Raw genomic sequence first — 23,570 nt, forward strand, 5'->3', positions numbered from 1 at the left:
TCTCGGTTAGGTATTTGACCATCTCCTTGCACAATACCGCGATGAGGTCGATGTTGAAAACGCGTCCATGTTACCAAAAAATATCCTTCAACGTCGAAATGCTTTTGGGCAAATTATTGCAAAAGGAAATTTCAAGCATAACGAACAGGTGATGAAAATGGGGAGTGGGACCTTAATTATGCGCCGTTTTTTACAAAAAGAAGATATACGTACTACAGAAGTGACAGATGTACTTCCGTGCTCCTTTTGTCACAATTCGTACAAAAAAAAAAGATTATACCGGCATAGAAATAAATGTCCTAAAAGACCTGAACCAGAAAAAATAGCCCCAAGATCAGCGCAAAGGGAAGGGAAAAAATCTTCCCTCGTCTCACTATTACAAATTTGAAGACTCAATTTTCCGAATTCGAAGATCGGAGCGATTGAAAGCTGAAATTCATGAGTTAAAACAAATCAGGTAATAACAGATTTACAATATTCATCTAGGCGCTTAAGAGGGTGCTCTACCTTTTGTTTGTTTACTTTTAAGCATACCCGCGGGCAGAGATTAGACATTTTTCAAACGCATTTTTTTATTAGTTGGAGAGAATGAAAGTGAATAACTATGAGTGAAAACGTTATTACTGTATTGAAACAACATAATAAAACTTTGAAACAAGCTAAATGATTAAAATATAATGAATTCAGACGATTCTCTATATTCGAGCATTCATTGTCAGTCATCACACCATAATTCTGAAACTACTGAAGAGAATTTGATGAAATTTGGATATATTGTGCATAAAAATGGTCCAGAGAGGTTGACGTTGCCCTTTTTTTAAATTTCTTTGTATTTTTGGAGATATTGCCATTTGAAAATTTCAAATGGCTATAACTTTGATTTAACAAAATTAATCAAAAAAAGGGCAACGTCAAGTTGTCGGGAATTCGTTTCTGCACAACATATTCAAATTTCATCAAATTCTGTTCAGTAGTTTCAGAATAATCATGTGTCAAGTGTCTGATGACTGACAATGAATGCTCGAATATAGAGAATCGTTTGAATTCATTATATTTTAATCGTTTAGCTTGTTTCAAAGTTTTATTATATCGTTTCAATACAGTAATAACGTTTTCACTCATAATTATTCACTTTCATTCTCTCCAACTAATAAAAAAATGCGTTTGAAAAATATCTAATCTCTGCCTGCGGGTATGCTAAAAAGTAAACAAACAAAAGGTAGAGCACCCCCTTAAGTTGAATGCATTCAATAAATATCATTTTTGAAAATGTTATTCAATTGGGCATTTTACAATTCTAGCGATTAACGTAGCGTGCCCAGTGATCGACAGTGCTAAGAATTTTTTCCTCCAAATACTGATATATCTTCAAAACAATTTAGGTTACTGAGCTGCATTTGTTTTGTGTACCTTCTGGCACTATTTGGGTACACAAAATATATTTTACTTTAGATTTTTATTCATTATTTAATATAGTAATTACGTTTTTTCATGATAAAGTCCAAAAGCATACATGGACCAGTAATCGACACACATGTTCCAGTTATCGACAAAAAGGGTGCCAGTTATCGACACAATAAAATAAGACATGTAAACTGCTTTTTGAAAATTGATTCATGTAGGAAAAATTAAATTATGCATTAAAATTTGAAACTTCGGAGAAATGAAATAATAAAACCGTAATCACAGCTTTAATAATTTTATAATTTGGGTGGAAATATCCGCTGTCGATGATTGGTACTGAACTGAATAGGTATGGAATTGGATTGTACCAGTGATGGACAGGTTGCTTCAATGTACGTAATTTTCGAATTTTTTTTGGTGTTAGAATGGTTTAAAAGAAATTATATTTGCACTTCATCTGACTAAAAAAGTATTGAAACCACTCTAAATCAACAAAAATTGAAAATTCAGTGAAATTTGCATTGAAACAACAGCTGTCGATTACTGGTACGATATGCATTATTCGACACCCTATTATCGACAGTTGATATTTTCACTTATTATTTAAATATTAAGGCTTTTAGAACATCAACAAAAGCAAAATCCACTTCTTGAAACCTTATGAAATACATTTTAAATAAAATTTGCCACCAAAAGTTGATTTACATACTCAGAAATCCTTAACCATTCGCCGTTGCTCCTTAGATTTGAACACCAAAATTTAGCTAAAAATGCCACCAAAATTCAAGCTGATAAAAACATTATTTTTTTTTAACTTTTGGGTCTTGAAAACAGACGATTTTGACAGGCATGAATAGTTGGAGACCTAATCGATCGTTTTTACTGCAGTAAAAGTGGTAATAACAGAAATGAATTTGTTTTTTCGCCTATTGAAATTAGGTGTCGATTACTGGCGACGTTTTGAGGCATGTCGATTACTGGGCACGCTACGTTACCTAGGTTTTATATTCTTAAGTTTTTATACTTTTGTAATTTAAAATATTTCGTTTTTTGTGTTAAATAATAAAAAAGACTCGTTCGACTTTATTTTCATGAATTACTACCGGCAAAAACAATGTGGAATATACCTATTGGGGGAGACCACCTCATGTGTTAGAATGGACAAGTATTAGAATGGTCAAGTGGTAGAAAAAGAGGGGAAAAAAGGGAAAAATATTTTTGTTGCCAACCCACTTTGTTTGGAGAAGAAAATTTTGTAAATTAAAATGAAAAGTAAAGCCCAAGTATTAGAATGGTCAAGTTGTAGAATAGTCAAGTATTAGAATGGACAAGTGTTAGAAAATACAAATATGTATCAGGATGGACTCGGGGAATGTGAGAATTAGGCGAGGCAAAGCCGAGCCGTTTAAAATTTATATTTCATTCGATGAGCATTACTCCGCTTGGTGAGTTCAGACGGAGGCTGGACATTACCGTGTATGTAGACAGTACCTGCGGTAGTTTCTAAAAAACTGTACTCACCGAGGCCGAAGGCCGAGGGAAGTTAACAGACATAGTATGAACAACAAAGCGACCCGCGCAACCGAGGCGAAGCCGAGGTGAGCGGACACAACGCCCCCCCCAACCTGAAAACGGCTACCCTTGTACCCTATTATCCAAAAAAGTAATAAGTCTTAAGTACCACTTCCTCATCCTCTTATAACAGATTGCTCTTTTCCCCCTATTTTTCAAATACTTGACACCATTCTAATACTTGACTATTCTACTACTTGACCATTCTAATACTTGGGCTTTACTTTTCATTTTAATTATTATTTATTTTACGAAATTTTCTTCTCCAAACAAAGTGGGTTGGCAACAAAAATATTTTTCCCTTTTTTTTCCTCTTTTTCTACAACTTGACCATTCTAATACTTGGCCGTTCTACCACAAGAGGTGGTACCCTATTGGGGATACCAAGTTTAAAAAAATGCGCCAACGCAGTACCTCATTAGGTGGTGTGGAAATCTGCTACAATGACCTGAAATTTTTGACTTTTTTTTTTTTGAATCTGACTTGATGACATTATGACATTTTAAGTTATTTTTAAAAGTCATCAAAAGTGATATTTTAGCATGAATTTTCAACATTTTTCTCAACAAAAGTCAGATTTTACTTGACTTGATTCAATTTAGAAAAAAATGTAAATAAGTCATAAATTTCTGACATTATGACATTTCAAAATGGCAATTTTCATTGCTACTTCTACCACAGAGCAGACTCGTGGACTGGTTGTACTATCAGTATTCATGTACAAGGAGTTGAGAAAAATTGCACAAGTAAAAACACAACGAATATAATTCATATCTAATGTTAAGAATGGTGCTCTGGAGTCTAAATATAAATAACTAGTTAGCCAGCTCGCATGGCAATAGCTATCTGTACCCATGCCGAATGCTGTAAATGAATTTATTTACCAATAATTCTGTTTTTTTTTTCACTTCATCAAATAATGGATGGTATGAAATGTTTACAGTTGAAATGAATCGTGGTCGGAAGAAAGTTACCTGGTATAGAGACAAATTTACAGTGCAAGGAAAAAAACTTCATTGCCAATGCTATGAAGAGAAAGAAGAAGGTACCTTGGGAAGCGATGACGAGGTTGAAAACGTGAATGATTCGCTATCTAACAATTCAGCGGCCAGTAATGTTAGTACAGCTGTAGGCCAAAATCAAGATGAGACTCCTCCGAAAAAGAGGAAACTTTGTAGCTTCGAAACTGAAGTGAGTTATGGCTTTGGTTTTATAATCTACATTTTTCATTTCAAACACAGTGCACTGTGTATAGTGTACACTGAAACGTCATACTTTTATTGCAATTTTCCCCTGTACAAAATATAGTTTGTGTTGTCTTTGGTGTGTGTAATTTATGCATTATCCATTTTTGAAGATTGAATTTTTTTCAGGATGATCACAACAGTAATTTGAAAAGACATATTCTCCGAAAACATCCAGTTCAATTTGAAGAAATTAATAAAAAAATACTGGAAGCAAATAATTCGAAGCAAACTCCAGTGGAAAAATTTTATCAGCCAGTCAAATTGAAAGTTGATTTATCTTTTGACGATATTAAAAGAGCAGCAATCTCACTTTGCACAGTTGATGGGCGGCCATTTTCTGCAGTGGAGGATGATGGATGGAAAAAAATTGTGCAACCCATCTGTGATGCAGGTCGTTTTGAAAAGATATCACGTGAAAAAGTTGCTCTGTGGATCAAAACTTCTGCCAGGAATATACGTGAAAAAATTGCGGATGAAGTGAAAGGAGCTGTTGTTCATGTTCAAGCCGATTGTGCAACATACAAGTTGCGCCCATTTTTGGGGATCACCATCCAGTTCAGAACGTATGATTTGAAATTCAAGCAATATAATTTGGGCTGTTATTAGGTATATTGATTGTCCTCATACTGGTGAAAACTTGAAAAAAATTGTTCTCAAAGTTCTTCTGAGATTTGGAATTCCGCCAGAAAAAGTTTGCACAATAACGACAGATAATGCCTCAAATTTTCAGAAAGCTCAAATGTGGATGAAAGTGACGAAGATGATGACGATTTTTCATCCCTATTGGTAAATTTTAATTCAATTTTGATATAATCGAATTGTTTTTTCATCACTTTTGGCAATTTTTTGTGATTTTTGCATAATTTCCTAAATTTTGTCATGTTTTATCAATTTTTAAAAAATTGTAAACACTTTTCAATTTTACTGATACCTAGATAGAAGAGGAGGTGATGGATGTTGATCCAGTGAAATTTGAGTCCATGAAAATTACAATACAAAACGCCCTACATAAATGATCTACAAAAGGAATATATTGAATTGATTCTAATGAGCATGGTTTGTTATCTTATCAGTTCTTTTAATTGTGATAAATTTCATCATATAGCCTAAGTTTTATTCAATTAATTTGGTTTCATTATTCTGCATAGGTATTCGATGTATAGTACACAGCTTTCAACTAGGAATACGAAATTTTCTGAATAATAAGGAGGAGTTGTTGGTGAAAGTTCGTGCTCTGGTAAATAAGTGCAGGTCACAAAATATCCGATTGCAGTTAATAAAAAATGGCTGCAAGTTAGCTTTTATTCTGGACAATGCCACCAGGTATAAAACTATGATCAAATTACTCAAAATGAAATGTTATTTTTGAAAATATGTACCCAAACAACAATAACTACTTTTAATTGTTTTATTTGATACTTAGGTGGAACTCAACGTTCAAAATTTTAGATAGGCTTATTCAGTGTAAGGAATATGTTGTTGGAATCAAGCACCTATTGGCTGATGTTCACCTGAAACATTGTGATTGGCTTGAAATTGAAAGTTTGCGAAGTGTCCTCAAGCCATGTGCGAAAGCAACAGTGCTCCTCCAAAGAGAGGATATAACTCTCTCGGATGCAAATGCGTGCTTATTAGAAGCAGAAATGGAGCAAAGTGATCTGGAAAATGGTATGTGAAATGAAAACTTTCGTTTCAAAATTAATTAATGTATGATGTTTGATGTATGATACAGTGTTTTTGGCAATCACCTATATTACCACTCTCTGGCGTCGCGTAAAGATACAACCACATACAACATAAGATTATTTTTTTTTATTTTTTTTTTTTAGCAGCAATTTTCCACCATTTTCAATTTTCTTTTCATTATGATTTATTAAACATTAATTAATACGTTATGAAAATTGAAAAAATGACATTTCATTGTGTTTGTCAAAAATAGTACTCGTAATTAATAGAAAAGCGTTTTTTTTTTTTTAAATTTTTATGTCAATTTTATGGGGAACCCGTTGCCAGGTCACCTGTGACCTAGCTTGTATCTATTTCAGCCACCAATATCGCCTTCCTCGTTCCTGTTATGATGGATAAATCAGAAATGAATTTTTAAAAACGTGGATATCAATTTATTGTATATACAACCTACGTTCGAGCTTCATTACAAACATTTAAAAAGATCGCAAACACTCGGTTTACATGACGAGGTACATAATTCTTCAAATCAAATCTAAGCGACTATAAAAATGTCGAATGTAAATTGACTAATTATCATTGAAAAAAAAATGATAAAATTACATTTTTGAGCATTTACGACTTACATACGCAATGGAATGAAATTAAAAATATGAAAAAAAATTTAATTGAACCCTCCCTTCGCGTTTTTCGGATTTTTTTGATCTCCAAAAAAATCGAGTAAAATGTCGTTTTCAACTAATTCTACTAATTTGAGGTCGCCAAGTTCGAATCTGGTGTCCGTTTGTGTCGAGAGACGCTGCTTCAGTGAGAAATTGCGACTATTTCGCTGAATACGAGTCCGATCGCAAAACAAACGTGATTTTTGGATTCAGTGACCTCAAATAGGTCAGAAAACATCATTAAAATGCAAAATTTGACAATTTTTTTCCAGCTCATAAAATTGCAAGTTTTCGAGTAGTAGGAACTTGGGAAGCTTCGCTTTGCCCAAAAAAATCCGCCAACCAAAAATTCAATTCAACTCGTAATCCTATATGCCGTAATTTTGATGAGTCATTTTTTGGCCCAAAATGCAGATTTCTGTACTCAAAAAATGAAAGCAACAAAACATCATGGAATTTACTTCATCAATGTCTGATTTACAATAAACCACTTCTGCATAGTTCAAAATTGAAAATGATTAATTATTTCATGTACATTTTTATTTTTTAATGATCGACTGGTGTCGTAACCGCAATCATGTCAATATGATTATGATTGCAATAGAAAATTTTTTTCAAGTCCAGAAAACTGATAATACATCTGATAATAGATACATGAGCGAAAAAGAATCGGAATTTCCACTCCAAATGAACGGAGTGTCACATCTTGCGTGCGATGTCAAAATACGCGTTTACATTTTCAAAATTGGTGTATTTTGACATCGCACGCAGGATGTGACACTCGACCAATCAGATGCGTCGTTCAGAGGACCGATTCGCCTTATCTACTCTCTGTATGTAGTTTCTGTTGCTTTGCTGGACTTGGATTTGGAAAAATTTTAAGGTGCGTTCATGATTGTGTAACTAACCGTAATAAAAGTTACGGTCTGTTACGGAAAAGTAAAATACAAGAATTCTTATGGCGTAGTTCACGTTGTCCGTAACCGTAACTTTTTGTTACAGAAAAGAACAAAGAAAATTACAGAAAAGTAAAAAAATTTTTACTTTTCTGTAACAAGCCGTAAGAGTTACGGACAATCATAAACGCACCTTTAGCATCAACATGGAATATTAGTACGGCGATGTCGAATTAAATATGTACTTATTATTCACGTCTATTTATTCTCATTTACCTCAATTATTCACGTCTATTTATTCTCATTTACCTCAAATTTCTTTCATGTTGTCATTGACATTTATTTATTAAGTTCGAGAACTACATATTAAAATGTGAGTGAAAACATAAACAGTAACTATGATGTGATGTAGCATAATTATGTAGCATCTTTGCTCTTCGCAACAAGCAACCCATTCAAATTTCAAATCGAAATCACGTTTGTTCTATAGTTAATCACACATCGCTAACAATGTAATTCATTAAACATTTATGATTTTACTTATATTTTGCTCATAAAATGGCTGCAGGTATTATTTTCGCGTTTGCATATTATGATGATATGAATAGAATATCTGAATTAGTGAATTCTGATATTGACTATTCCCTCAATACCACATGGCAGATATGTTAACAATTGAAAAACCAGATGAGAATACATAATTGTTATGATATGCATGCATTAAGTATATGTAGCACTGGAACAGAGTTCATCGGCAATATTTAATAAACAAAGCATGAAAGCAACAAAACATCATGGAATTTACTTCCTCAATGTCTGATTTACTGTTCGCGAGTTCTGATGAACTTTTAGTTAGTCTTAAATTAAAGACAATGAAATTCCCTATCGATTGATACTAATTTTTCATCATTTAGAGGAAAATTAACGATTTAATGAATCCTTTTACCGCATTTTTCATACTATATGTCAACTTTAAACTAAAAATTGTCGAAATTTTCAGTACACCTATGCATATGTTAATATACCAAAATATTCGGAATTTCATCCTCTTTAAAATTATTTTATACCGAAAGCTGTAGAAGCAACCGTTCAAAAGTATTCGAAGTTTGAAGTTGTGAAAACAAGGCAAAAACCAGCTACGGACAGTAAGTATTGAACTTTGAACTAAAATTACTCGAAATTTTCAGTGGACACCTAGGTATTTTAATATAGCAAAATGTTCGTAATTTTATCCTCTTTAAAATGCTTCTTTACCGAAAGCGCTACCTTCAACCGTTCAAAAGTTTTCGAAGATAATGTCACCAAAATGTTCAAATTGCGTTGTCACTGTTATCAATTCAAACATATTGTGTTGCTGAATAATCACTTTCCGCAGCTTTGATCTTCGAAAACTTTTGAACAGTTGAAGGTAGAGCTTTCGGCAAATAAGAATTTTAAAGAGGATAAAATTACGAACATTTTGCTATATTAAAATACCTAGGTGTCCACTGAAAATTTCGAGTAATTTTTGTTCGAAGTTTAGTACTTACGATTCGCAGCTGCTTTTTGCCTTGTTTTCGCAACTTCAAACTTCCACAACTTTTGAACCGTTGCACATAGAGCTTTCGGTAAAAATCCATTTTAAAGAGGATGAAATTCCGAACATTTTGATTATTTAAAACGCGCACATGCTCACTGAAAATTACAAGTATTTCGAGTTTGAAGTTGATGTACGTAGTATGCAAAAATCAGCAAACTAAAAGTATTCATAAAATCGTTATTTTTTCACGAAATGATGAAAATTTAACATCAATCGATACGGAATTTTATTGTCTATAATTTGATACTGCACCAAAGTTCACCAAAATCCGCGAATAATCGAAAAAGTTGAATTTTTTACAGGAAAAATTGCATTCACCTTTTCATCATATCACCTTTTCAGATAGTTGACGGAACAGCCGCTAGGTGTCAGCCACTTCGTTTTTTTTCGCGAAGAAAATTTTTTTCAAGTCCAGAAAACTGATAATACATACATCTGATAATCATAATCGTACGGTCGACGCTGATAATAGTAAGGCTCTATATAAAGTGGGTGAGCGCATCGGCCATTTTGTTCCCTGAGTGATAACGGACTAGTAAGTATAGATACAATTTCTCACGTAAAAAATGCAATTTTCTCGATAGTTCGCGAGTCCGGGTGAACTTACGTGTAGTCTCAAATTAAAGACAATAAAATTTCCTATCGATCGATGTTAAATTTTGATCATTTCATGAAAAAATAACGACTTTATGAATACTTCAATTTTACTGATTTCTGCGTACTACGTACGTCGTCTTTAAACTAAAAATACTCGAAATTTTCAGTGGACGCATAGGTATTTTAATACAGCAAAATGTTCGTAATTGTATCCTTTTTAAAATGGTTGTTTACCGAAAGCTCTACATGCAACCGTTCAAAAGTTTTCGAAGTTGAAAGTTGGGAAAACAAGCTGCGGATGGTAAGTACTGAACTTTGAACTAATATTACTCGAAATTTTCAGTGGACACGTAGGTATTTTAATACATCAAAATGTTCGTAATTGTATCCTTTTTAAAATGGTTGTTTACCGAAAGCTCTACCTTCAACCGTTCAAAAGTTTTTGAAGTTCAAAGTTGCGGAAAGTGGCCAAATTGTGTTATCACTGTTATCAGTCACTTAGTTTTGATCAGTATTTTACTTTCCGCAACTTTGATCTTCAAGATCTTTTGAACGATGAGAGGTAGAACTTTCGTTATAAGCTCATTTTAAAGACGATAAAATTACGAACATTTTGCTGTATTAAAATATCCATGTGTCCGTTGAAAATTTTGAGTAAAATTTGTTCAAAGTCAAATACTTACTGCCCGAGTGCCCGCAGCTGATTTTCGCAACTTTCAACTTCGAAAACTTTTGAACGGTTGCATGTAGAGCTTTCGGTAATAGCTCATTTTAAAGAGGATAAAATAACGAACATTTTACTGTAATAAAATACCTATGTGTCCACTGAAAATTTCGAGTATTTTTACTTTAAAGATGACGTACGTAGTATGCAAAAATCAGTAAAATAGAAATATTCATAAAATCGTTATTTTTACGCGAAATGATCAAAATTTAACCGGCGCTTGGTGGCATAGCAAACCATATCGAATGTGGTACCAACGTGTAGATCTCGCCGAGACGATCACAACGCGCTACCTACAAGCCCCTCTATCTATTCATGGAGAGAAACTACGAGCGTCTAAAGTTTACCAAATGAGCAAAAAATGAAAAATTGTCAAAATGAAAAATTCGATCTGGGGAGCTTGTAGAGCATTCTTTTAGCTAAAAATTGCATTTTTTGGCATTGGCCTACCTTCATTTTTGAAGAATTTATGCAACTTTGAAGTTTTGAAACAGATCAATTTGAGTAAAATTTGATGAAATTTTTTTTGGGGAAATTTTACTCAAATTGATCTGTTTCAAAACTTCAAAGTTGCATAAATTCTTCAAAAATGAAGGTAGGCCAATGCCAAAAATTGCAATTTTTAGCTAAAAGAATGCTCTACAAGCTCCCCAGGTCGAATTTTTAATTTTGACAATTTTTCATTTTTTGCTCATTTGGTAAACTTTAGACGCTCGTAGTTTCTTTCCATGAATAGATAGAGGGGCTTGTAGGTAGCGCGTTGTGATCGTCTCGGCGAGATCTACACGTTGGTACCACATTCGATATGGTCTGCTATGCCACCAAACGCCGGTTAACATCAATCGATAGGGAATTTTATTGTCTTTAATTTAAGACTGCATAACAGTTCACCCAAACTCGCGAACAATTTAAAAAATTGCATTTTTTACATAAGAAATTGTATGCATAATTACTGGTTCGTTATCACTTCAGGGAACAAAATGGTGGATGCGCTCACCTGGTTTATATAGAGCCTTAATAATAGATACGAGCGAAAAAGAATCGGAATTTCCACTCCAAATGAACGGAGTGTCACATCCTGTGTGCGATGTCAAAATACGCTTTTTTTACGTAACTATGTTACTAAAGACTTTAAAAAGTGTTTGTTCAATTTCATTTTCATCGATATTTAAAGGCGAATTCGAGATTGATGCCGAAAACTACGCTATTCAAACTTTTTCATCTTCATCGGTACGAAATACGAATGAATCAACAGTTTACTTCAGTGCCGGTGGTAGTGAGTTGATCTACGTAGTATTAATAGTACCTACTACTAGAATTTGAACGGATTGTCCGTATTATATGTATTTGTGTCAATAGATATGGAAGACCTGAAAATAGGCATCGATCGTAAAACATATCGTTTGAAAGAAGAAAGCTTAGCCCGTAAACGCAATCAAGAGTATCACAAGCAACTGTTTTGGAACGATATCACCAATTATTATAAGATTTGGGATGTACAAGCTGCCAAATACAATTCTTGGGCCTCTCAGCCGCCTACTCCTACAAAGTAAGTCGACCACCTTACCAGTAGGTACTGTTACTAGGTATTATCGTATGCTCGCAAGGTGTAGGTATGTATCGTAGCATAACAATCAATGTTCACCGACGTCGGTGGGTGCAGCTACCGTATAGTGCCTATAGTGGTATCCAATTAGGCAATTGCCCCGTACCTACGTAGCATGTGAATAGTAGATGGACGAACTAGATTCTCTGTACCTTAAGAACTTGCCTAAATTATTCGAAATATGTAGATGCGAGGATGATGATCGTAATGGCAGTGAACAACTTGAACAAAGAAGAAACCGTTTGTCGCGTTTGTTGAGCGACGAGTTCCGACATTACGAACACGATTTGGAGGTATGTTTCTAGTGCTGCTAGTTGCACCGAATGTGAGTCTATTAAATGCTGTAGTCCCGGCAGGTTTCGTTACTAGCGTCTAGATTCATACCGGTGGCGGTGTGTAAGTAGTGGAATTTTTTTTTCTGGACTTTGAAATATTTTCATCTTGCTTTTCTACAATCCGCGGGTTGCATACTCTATGCCTGATTCTTATCGTTCTGGTAGGCAAACTGGCAAAACAACACTGATTTCCAAGTTTTTATGTAAAAAATGCAACTTTTTCGATTGTTCGCGGATGCTGGTGAACTTTTATGTGGTCTCAAATTAAAGACAATGAAATTCCCTATTGACTGATGTATAATTTTCATGATTTCGCATAAAAATAACGGTTTTATGAATACTTTTATCTACCGATTTCTTCGTATTGTCAACTTTGAACTAAAAATACTCGAAATTTTGATCGAACACATCGGTATTTTATTATTGCAAAATGTTAGTTATTTTATTATCTTTAAAATGGTTTTTCACCCAAAGCTCAACCTTTTATCGTTCAAAAGCTCTCGTTGTTCAAAGTTGCGGAAAGTGGTTACTGATCAACAGTTCAACACTAACGGCTATAGGCTATAGTAATGGCCAACGGATTAACATACTGAATTTACCACTTTCCGCAACTTTAAACTAAGTACAAGAACTTTTTAACGGTAAAAAGTAGAGCTTTGGGTGAAGATCCTGAAGAACCATTTTGAAGAGAATAAAATTACGAACATTTTGCAATAATAAAATACCGATGTGTTCGATCAAAATTTCGAGTATTTTTAATTCAAAGTTCAATACTTACCGCTTGCAGCTAGTTTCCGCAACTTTAAACTTCGAAAACTTTTGAACGGTAAAAGGTAGAGCTTTGGGTAAGCACTCATTTTAAAGATAATAAAATAACGAACATTTTGCAATAATAAAATACCGTGTGTTCGATCAAAATTTCGAGTATTTTTAGTTCAAAGTTGACATTACGAAGAAATTGGTAGATAAAAGTATACATAAAACCGTTATTTTTACGCGAAATGATGAAAATTATACACCAGTCGATAGGGAACTTCATTGTCTTTAATTTGAGACCACATAAAAGTTCACCAGCTTCCGCAAACAATCGAAAAAGTTGCATTTTACACATAAAAATTTGGAAATCCAGGCAGAGAGTATGCAAACCGCGGATTGTAGAAAAGCAAGACGAAAATATTTTCAAGTCCAGAAAAAAAAATTCCACTACACACCGCCACCGGTATGAATCTGGACGCTCGTGTATGACGAATCCTTACTAATCGATAAAATCGGCTCCGTAGTTGTTGCTACGTTCGAAGAATATCAAAACTGCGAGTAAGAAAACCGAGATGAGAGGCAGCTCAGAAGACGACGATTGCAAAGCATCCCGAAATTCGACGTCTTCCGGCGTTCGTCATCTTTCAGTAAGTTTGTCGCTATTTCAGCGATCACGATTATCTGTGTATTGTAGTGAAAAAATCGCCGAAACGGTGCTCAAGTATTCTTTCGTACGAGGTGTCTGCGCGATCATTTATGGCACTGCTTGTTGCTCAGGGCATTTGTACTCGTTGTATGTAGGTGTATTTCTTGTCTGTGTTGTGTAGCTTGAAAAGAGAAGTTTTCAAGAATCGATGAAACAATGCTGGGAGGAACAGCTAAAAGAGAAGCAAATGCAGAAAGAGTTCGAAAGAAAACTCGGGTTTAAGCTAGAAGAGGAAACCGCCAGACAACGGTTGCTAGAAGAACAGGTACGAGAGCGAGATATTCGGAAAAGAAAAGAAGAAACGAAAAAATTACAAACGTACTTACAGTCGCAAATAGAAGAGGTGAAGTAAGTTACCAAGTATCCAACCTATTTTGTTTGCGCGCCCAAATGTATAATGTTTTAATGTTTATTGCGGTACGTCTACGTATCGTTGTACTCGTATCATTGGTAGTTATCGCATCAGTCGGCGATTGCCTTTCAAATCGTAATCTTAGATACTTACATAAAATGGCGTAGTTGCGAACCACTACCTAGTTCCTAATGTGTATTATCTTCGCGCTGTTTCACGAAGAAAGCGAGATGAATTAACGCAGCAAATTAAACACCGCGAACGACAAGATATACAATTGAAGAGAGAATTGGAAGAAATGGCTGTGCGAAGAAATTTAATCGAAAAACAACGACGTAGCAAGGAATTGTGGTAAGTACTAAAATTAAATAGTCGCACCTTTCACTCTCAAAAAATGATAATTTTTCTCCGAGGTTTGTTTCAAATTCAACTCGATAATTACGTACGCGTCAAAAATTATTCGAAAACCTATAAAGTAACGCCGGTGTTGAAATAAATGTTTGCGCAGCTCATTTCTACATCATCAGTATCAGATGCAGTTGAAACAAAAAACTAAACACGTCCAAGAAGAGTTGAAAGAAGATCAAAGTTTCGTCGAGCAACTCACTCGCTGCCTAGAGCAGGAAGAGCTGAAGAATAGTTTGATTCGCGAACAGGCCAGAAAGGAAATAGATCGCGCCAATGCCGTATTGCACGAATATTCCCGTCTAGAAAAGCAGCGTGAAAAAGAAATGGATTTCTTATTTTTGTAATGCGATATTTTTACACGATTCTGTATAAGCGCCTGTCGCCAATAGGTGTTCGTCGCGTGAGTGCGATGATTTTTAAAACCGGTGTCAATTGCTCTGTGTAGCGAGGAAGCAAAAAAACTCTGGCACAAACAAGAAACACGCTGGATTGCCGAACAGGAAGCCAGAAATAATCTAATGAGTGACGTATTGATTACTTTACAAAAACAGGTACCTAGACCTACGTATTTTGTTGTAACATTTATAAGTAAATACTTGTAATATAGCGTTAGGTAGTCACTAGTTACGTTTACGTAGGCGTGAAAATCTTTCGTTTTCGCAGATTAAAGATAAACTCGAACAAAACGCCGAACAACACTCGAAATTAGTAGAAGAAAAAGAATTATTACTGAAGAATATAGAAGCGACGAATATTCGTTTAAAGGAAACCAATTACGAAGCGAAGGAAAAACAGCAGAAATATTGACAAGATCTTAACACTCAAGTTTCGTAAAACTTTACGTTTGTTCCTAGTCGTTAATTGTCTGATTTCTCTCTTTACGTTTCACCGCTCGCTTTACACGATTTGTTTTCTCGTACAGATATTGGAGAAATGCTCGAATGTTCAAAACGAAAACAACCAATAAGAAGTTTCACTGTGATGTCTCCGTTGAAGTTCTACGAGTTTGATTTCAAATCAAGCCGGATTTCTGCTCCTAATAATTTTGCCACTTTATAAAATACACATATATGTACCTCACCGATTTCAGCATCAGGTATTTGTAATGCGCGGCAGTACACGTGGGAGATGTTTATTTTTGACGAGAGATGAAGTACATACGAGTAAATTGAGAAGAAGAGCACCACGAATCGTTTACGTGTGTATGAGAAAGAGAGTTGACCAATGTGAAACGAATACTCGGCTTGTATTTGCGAATTTCATCCGAAATGTACATACATTACATATTTACATACGCTACTTACGTTAATTTTAAAATATAAATACGAATCGTGCTCTCTTTTTTTTTGTAATTTTTTGTTCTTTGGTATGTAGTTTTTGTTTTTGTTTTATGTTTTGTTTTTCTAGTCGTACACGTGATAAGTCGGCGAAATTGCGCGCATTCGAATCGTTAACGTTGTTCGTTGAAAGATACGTCCTCCGGATGAATAACTAAGTCGAAGTAAGCGTTATCGCGGTAAATTCTCACGTTAAGAACGTTATGCTTTTCTAACGCTTGGTATACGGTGTTGGATGACTCGACAGGAAGACCGTTCATTTTGACTAGGATGTCTCCTGGCACCAGACCACCTCTGCGAAGAAAAAGTTACAAAACATATGATAATCGACTATCGACTATTTCACGTTGGCTCTCGATTTCGGTTGCAGCTCTCTTCAGTCTTCACTCTTTGTCTATCAGTTATCTGTAGTTTTCTTAGGCTGGCTAAGTAGTAAGTCTAAGTACAAGTATATTAGGTAGGTATTTTAAATCTATTACCTGTAGGCGGGTGATCCGATTACCACTTTCCAAACTAGAGCGCCTCGAGTTATCTCCGCCGGAACGTGATGATTTCGGATTTGCAGGGCGCGCAGAGTATCGGCGTTAAACGTTAACATGGTTATGCCGAGGTAGCGTTTGGAGGGTGGCGTTATTATTCCTTTAAAAAAATAGTTTATAATCGTGTAGCTCGCGGCTGCGTAGCAACTACGAATAGTTACGCACTCGTAGTTGTAGTCGTATAATCGAAAATAGTAGAATTTTGTCGCCGCGTTTACCTTTGGAACGGCGAGCTTCGCCTCTCTTCAGAAACTGTCGAGCGCAGTCGATGGGAATAGCGAATGAAATACCGGCGGAAACCTTCATCGAATTGATGCCCACTACTTCGACTGTCCAAATTGACCAGAGGACCTCCGGAGTTTCCAAACAGCAGCGAACGTAGCAAAAAAAAAAGGAGAAAAAAGAACGTTCTTTATTGTAGCTTTGCTTACTGACGCGTTCGCGTAAGGTGTTACTCGTATTTACGGTTATAGAAGCGTCCGTTTGTATGTAATCCATGTCTTTATCGAATAAGCCCAATTCCGTGCTGGTTCTGCTGACAGAACTGACGACTCCGGCCTCCGGCTGTGATGGTGTTGGATAGCGACAGCGGACTTCCCATCGCGATTACCCATTCGCCGGGTCTCAGGTCCTTCGACACTCCCAACTCCATGACCGGTAACTTGGCCTGTAACGATTTGTCGATTCGTAAAAAGTTTGCGTCTGGTTTCGTTATTTGCCGTACGAGTAAGTTGGTAAAGTACGATTTCGTTCGTGCACGTTATTTTTAGTGTACCTATAGCGAAAGATGTACCTAACTAGGTGGCGGTAATTTTGTTCTCACGAATTTTATTAATACGTCTTATGACATCAAATTTAGTATACCCGTATGCGCCAGGGCGCGAGTAAAGGCTGTAACGCGACTTCTTACTTATTAGTTATTAGGTACTTACTAAGAAGAGTAGCTAACAATTTAGTACCTAATTCAACTACTCGTACGACTACGAGTATTAACAAATACGTAGAGGAAACGGATATCATCAGCGGGCCGTTGTACGTACTTTGGGGTTTACGCGTATCATTGCTAAATCTGATTTTACGTCGATATCTTCAACGATGCCTGGGTAGATGCCCGGGTAAACGGTTCCGTCAGCCAGTCTGATCTGTACATATATGTAGTGCAATAATGTGTACAAGGTACGCGTTATACGGTGTTGGATAGGTATTAGGAAATTGATGAATATTTTTAGACTAGGGAGAGTAGCGAGTGTTGTAGGTATAAAAGGATTCACATATTGGATTATTGGGATGGGTATTTAGGATGAAAGGAAACCTACCTATCAACATAAAATTAAGCTCTATCAAAAATAATGATAATATGATTCGAATTAACAAGCAAGAAACCAAAATAGAGGGGAGATTTACACATTATTTACAAAATAGGCAGAGCCTATCAAAACGACAATCATGTTTCGGACTTGTCCTAATTAAATAATTCGAATTGTAATTAGCTAAGAATTACGTACATTTCAAACTCAAGGTAGAAAATAGTTGGTACTGTCATAATAGATCTACTCCGAGATCATCTCATTTCATTAATTAGGTCCTATTAAGTCTTTAACTAGACTATCTAATTGAATCTAACCACTAAACCATTACCTTGGATATTTCGTACTCAGATTTTAACGGAGCCATTTACCTTGGCTATCTCTAAACCTAACTATGAAATAAGACCTATATTCTGACCGGAACTGGCATGGGATCAAGTCCCAGCCATGCCGGTGTACTCGAAAATATGACTTACTCCATTAGATCCAATAATCGAATCAATCAGAAAAACATGTTCCTTTGAGCAAATTAACTTTCACGACGCGAATATTAGATCATTGAAAATAGTTTAATTATTCATTCGAATTAGAAACAATTTACATTGCAATTTGAATAATAAAAGATAAAAAAACGGTCGAACATATATCACACGTTCTTACTATTACATCGAATAAAAACATACTGAAGCTAGGTAGGTAAGTACCTAGCGTCATAAACTTTTCCATTTCCCACTCTAGATTTATTCTCTGACGTAAGCTCTTCGAATTCATGTAATAAGTACAGTCTATCCCATGATAGCAAGGGGTACTTATACTACAACGGGTATGTATGTGTATTGTGTAGGCCAGAAGTGCACATGTGAAACTTATGTAAGTTGTCATTCATACAATCATAAATATTTGAAAACTTCTACGTTATATTAATTAAATTTTTGTTATTCAAGCATTAATTGTGTTTATCGCATCTGTTGGGACTTTGTTTTTTCCTTATGAGACAGCATAAGGTTTTTTAAGCCCAGTCTCAACAATACGCTTAATCGCGGTGGTTGTGTCGTAGTTTAAAATACGTCCCATGCAAAAAAATAGTACTACTAATTTAATACTGAAAGCAGTACTACTTTCAGTAGTAACAATTTGAACTTTTCAAGTAGTACTGTAGTACCATCAACCATCACACAGTAGTACCACAGTACTACTGAAAAGTAATACTGCAGTAATACTTTTCAGTAGTACTGTAACTTCACGATTCTATGGAAAAAATAGTATCACACAGCAGAACTGCACCTAGTTTTACTACAGTACTACTGAACTACCGAACTTCAGTACTCCTAGAGAATAATTTCTAAACGGGCACCCATCCAACCTCCAGCCAGGCCTGAGACTGCTTAACTTCTGTGGAAGTACTGAAGACGGATCTAAAACATGCTATAGTATTATTATAGTACTAATGGAGCATTTTTGAATTACATTAGTTGCACAGTGGGCTGTATGAGCACCCTAAAAACGGGCGTGTAACTCAAAAACTTATGATGAACCCTAAAACAATGGTACAATGATATCCTCCCTTATGTTTTTGGGGTCCCAGAATACGAATTCAACAATATTTTTTTGTAGGGGTGGGGGTGAGGGGGTGAAGGTGGGCGAAAAATACAAAATTCGACTATAATGATGTGTGATATGTCGAAATGTATGTTTTCGAGGTTGTAGATCACGAATTTGACAATATTTTTTTCGTAGGGGTGAATGGTGGGGGATGAAGGGGGTGAAAAATTCAGAATTTGACCATAATGATGTGTGATATGTCAAAATGTACGTTTTCGAGGGTGTAGAAGGGGTGAAGGGCGGGGGATGAAGAATTTTCTATTGGGGAGCAGTCAAAGTTCCTGGAAGAAAAAATTTGTAACATTTCAACAAAATTCACCATGATTCTTCACTAGGTATAATTGACTGTTGTAGTCGCCGGGGCAATTGGGGGCAAAAATGGCAATTGACATCTTGAAATACACTATCTCAAGTATTACTAGCCGCTGGAATTTCCTGTGCATCTACGTGCAAAAATTTTGTTCTATTCCTAGGTATTTATAAATAGGAAAAACGGAGTTTCAACGTAAATTATACCTCTATAATTACTTTATAACAACTAAAATTGAGTAAATTGATGAAAATTGGTACATTTCGACATATCACACATCATTATAGTCAAATTTTGAATTTTTAACCATTTTCACCGTCTCAGCCCCCACCATTGACCTTTACGAAAAAAGTATTGTCAGATTCGAGATCTACACCCTAAAAAACATACATTTCGATGTATCACACATCATTATAGTCAAATTTTGAATTTTTCGCCCTCTTCACCCCCTCACCCCCCACCCCTACAAAAAAATATTGTCGAATTCGTATTCTGCGACCCCAAAAACATAAGGGAGGATATCATTGTACCATTGTTTTAAGAGTTCGTTGTAAGTTTTTGAATTACACCCGTTTTGAGGGTGCTCACAGCCCACTGTGAGTTGTAGGGTGATGCGAGGTTCAGTACTACTTCAGTACTATAGTCAGTACATGGTCAGTACTAAGTACTACTAAAGTATAATATTAGTACTACTTCCAGTACTGTAATACTGAGTAATACTGAACTACTAAATAAATAGTACATGAATTTGAAAGTAGTACTGCAGTACTACTCAAGTATAATACCAGTACTACTTCCAGTATACTAATTGTTCATGACTTTGAAAGTAGTATTGTGGTACTACTGCAGTACTACTAATCTATGATTTTTTTGCATGGGGTACCTACCTATCATTATAAAATTTTACTGTCTGAATGTCTGATTAAGAGTTCCGAAGAATTTTTGGAACAAATGGTGTTATTTAATTGTTCGTAAATGAAGTATTTTCACTTAAAAAGAGACCACTTCTCTTGTAAATATTGCGAAGCAAAATTCTCATGTGTGCCTGGACCGAATGGCCTGACAGCACATGAGAAAAGGTGCAAAGCAACAAAAAACTACTTCAACTTGGACCAAAAAGGGTCTAATTCTACTTTCTAGAATTTTTGAAAAGATTTTAGAAAAGTTTGAACCTAAGGAGATAGGTCTGTAATTATTAATCTTGCCCCTTTATCATTTTTCAAAGATTGAAATGACACCTAACTAAATATTTCCAAATCTTTTGGTATTTCTTGTTCTTTCCAGATTTTGTTAGAAAATTTGGTCAGTACTTCTATAACAATTTTCCCACCTGTTTTAAGACATTTATTTGTAATTTTATCGGCACCACGAGATTTCTTCTTTTTGAAGTTTTTTATAATTTCTCTCCTTAGAAAATATATGTACCTGTTAAGGATGGAGAACAAAAAGTTAAAAATGTCTACATCCATCAGACTGAAAAAGTCACAGGAACACTCTCGATTCAAGAATACATTGAGGCAACCAACACAGATTATGCACCTCCATCCAACCTAGAAACTGACGATGACTTTGAGAAGCGGTATTGGAAGGACATTAAACTAATGTCATCTAAAGAAACTGATTGGGAAAAATGTTGATTGGGTATACCTTTAAGTATATTATACATGTAGATAGCGTATTAAATGTAAGTAACTTTTTTTTCAGCCACCATATGCCTTAAGACCCCATGTGAACCATGGTGTGGCTAGTTGCCAGATACCAGACTAATAAAGTCTGGAATACCTATTACATCACAATGCATATTCCAATAAGAAAAATGTCTGAAAACAGTTGGCAAATTTGCACAACTACATAAAGGTTATGCTCAACAGCAGCTAGCAACTCATAGGTAGTAGCAATCAAGATCCTAACAATATGAATACATTTCATCAAACGTGTAAAACGAATGAAACTTGTTTAAATATTATATTCCCTATTTTCAATTTTTAGTTTATTAATTTGATGAGATTCATTATGGTAGCCGTTTCAGGTCTAATATACATATGACTTAATAGGTCCTTGAAATATTTTGAATAGTTATGATGGTGCCAGCTGAGGTATGGCCAACGGAAGGACTGCAGGTAGGCAAACAATTTTTCAGGCCCTCTGTTTATGTAATGTGACCATATGCAAAGTTTTGAAAAGCGGTTCAGAGCTACTAAATTTTAGCCATGACGGACGGAGTGTTTCCTGGACCACTGAGCTAGTTTGGTTTTAGAAAATTTAAAATTTTGTATCCTCCAGAATCATTCTTCGTCCTGTGTTTGTTTGAGTACTGGACGGAGAACTGATTCTGGTTGATATAATTAATATGCTACAGTTCAGGATCAGTTCAAAAGATGATTTTCAACTGCATAGCAGAGGGGCTGAAATTAAAGGAACTTTTTATTCTGAAAAGCTTTTGGAAACCAATGGTGTTATTTAATGTGTTTGTAAATGAAGTATTTTCACTTAAAAAGAGACCGCTTATTCTCTTGTAAATATTGTGAAGCAAAATTCTCATGTGTGCCTGGACCAAATGGCCTGACAGCACATGAGAAAAGGTGCAAAGCAACAAAAACCTACTTCAAAAACCTACATAGATACAAGGTGTGTGTGGGAATAAACTACAAAAATCATAATTCTTATAATTACCACATCAGGTTTACACACTTGCGTCCTCCAGTGGGCAGTAATTCATCTTTGTAGATTCAGATTTCGCCATGTTAATTATAATTGTTCTTGTGTTCAAATAGGTGCACCCATGTACATATGTCAAAACTTCATTACTATTTGTTTTAAAATCTCATTAAAATTTTCATTTATGTTTACATTTGTTACCGTTGAAGTAATAATACTGATTAATGTATAAGGTGACTGTGAAGGTGACGGTGAGATTTAACCTCACATTTTGAGGCTAAATCTCATCGTCCAAAATAGGAAACGATTTTGCTCATGTTTTTCTAAATAGTGCATATTTGCCACAAGCCGAATCTGACGAGGTTTGACTCCTGCGCAAATATCAATAAAAATTAGCCTTCTTGAAATATGATCCCGATTTCCTCTGGCCAATGGCCGAGCGTACATGCCACTCCCCAAATTTGCAAGTCGCCAAATTAATCTGGATCCCGTTATATGACTCGGTGGATTCGATTCTCCGAATCCACCAGCCAAAATGACATTGATAAAGATAATAAAATCAGTCGATCAGGAATAGTCTTACAAAAAAGGTTCGTCTAATTTTTAACCTTGCTCCTCGCGGCTCTTGGTGCAGTTTTTGTTCTTATTTAATTACCATAAATATTTGTGATCATGTACATAATTATAATGTCTGTCGTTTTCGAAAATATCAATAAATGACCAAAATCGTAATTGTTGATCACTCGAAACGAGTCGTCGAAAGAATTTATTATTTTTCATGGAAAAAATACATCCGCCAATGCGATGGCTAAAATATCACGCCATCGCATCGGCGGATACGAAATCCGCTGATGTGCAACTTTGGATGCACAAAGTTGCACACGGCACAATTGAGGGGATCACGCCACCTTTCTGCCAAAACTGCTGAATCAGCAGTTTTGGTGGAAATGTCCACCGACGACTAGGTCGCAGGTGGATTGATATTTTAGTCGCGATAGGTACTTGAGAAGGCAACAACATCGCCTTAGCTAATTACCGTATTTGTTAAAATTGAAAATAAAGTGAAAAATTAATTGATACAATAGTGTTCGTTCTTTCATTCAGTAACTCAGAATCGGTAAATTGCTACGGTAAAAACCTACGTGACAACGTGGCGCCCAACGTCTCAAAAAGGTACCCACACCCGTAAAATCGTAACAGTAAACCAGAAATTTTCGTTTTAAAATCATGAAAAAAAAATCGACTGTCAATTTGATGAAAAATCGAAAAATTAAATTATGATAAAAA

General features: G+C 35.4%; 2 protein-coding genes, 1 long non-coding RNA gene and 1 pseudogene across 14 annotated transcripts in view; 2 read left to right on the plus strand and 2 right to left on the minus strand.

Annotated features, from left to right (window-relative positions):
• The window catches only part of LOC135844575 (uncharacterized), a 427,884-nt gene that overhangs the window by 105,475 nt on the left and 298,839 nt on the right, over positions 1 to 23,570 (minus strand). The gene's annotated exons all lie outside the window — the stretch shown is intronic.
• On the plus strand, positions 3,380 to 5,813 carry LOC135842566 (uncharacterized). The gene is made up of 6 exons (XR_010558151.1): positions 3,380 to 3,722; positions 3,920 to 4,167; positions 4,350 to 5,009; positions 5,159 to 5,279; positions 5,372 to 5,546; positions 5,647 to 5,813. It is a non-coding gene; the product is annotated as an uncharacterized LOC135842566 (long non-coding RNA).
• Positions 11,214 to 15,871, plus strand: LOC135842299 (trichoplein keratin filament-binding protein-like). Of its 3 annotated transcripts, none has more exons than XM_065359811.1 (10): positions 11,214 to 11,640; positions 11,727 to 11,916; positions 12,161 to 12,266; positions 13,589 to 13,711; positions 13,892 to 14,118; positions 14,345 to 14,473; positions 14,631 to 14,870; positions 14,976 to 15,081; positions 15,194 to 15,355; positions 15,453 to 15,871. In XM_065359811.1, exons 1-9 carry the CDS (start codon positions 11,355 to 11,357, stop codon positions 15,335 to 15,337), a joined length of 1,551 nt encoding a protein of 516 aa, XP_065215883.1. In that variant the 5' UTR covers positions 11,214 to 11,354; the 3' UTR covers positions 15,338 to 15,355; positions 15,453 to 15,871. The 3 variants fall into 3 exon arrangements, with proteins under 3 accessions (XP_065215883.1, XP_065215801.1, XP_065215960.1); XM_065359729.1 differs by having other exon boundaries at positions 11,215 to 11,643; XM_065359888.1 differs by having other exon boundaries at positions 11,216 to 11,597.
• LOC135842488 (serine protease HTRA2, mitochondrial-like) lies at positions 14,976 to 17,692 on the minus strand (annotated as a pseudogene).

This window comes from Planococcus citri, chromosome 1 (assembly GCF_950023065.1).
Source record: "Planococcus citri chromosome 1, ihPlaCitr1.1, whole genome shotgun sequence".
In the NCBI taxonomy this organism is placed as follows: Eukaryota; Metazoa; Arthropoda; class Insecta; order Hemiptera; family Pseudococcidae; genus Planococcus; species Planococcus citri.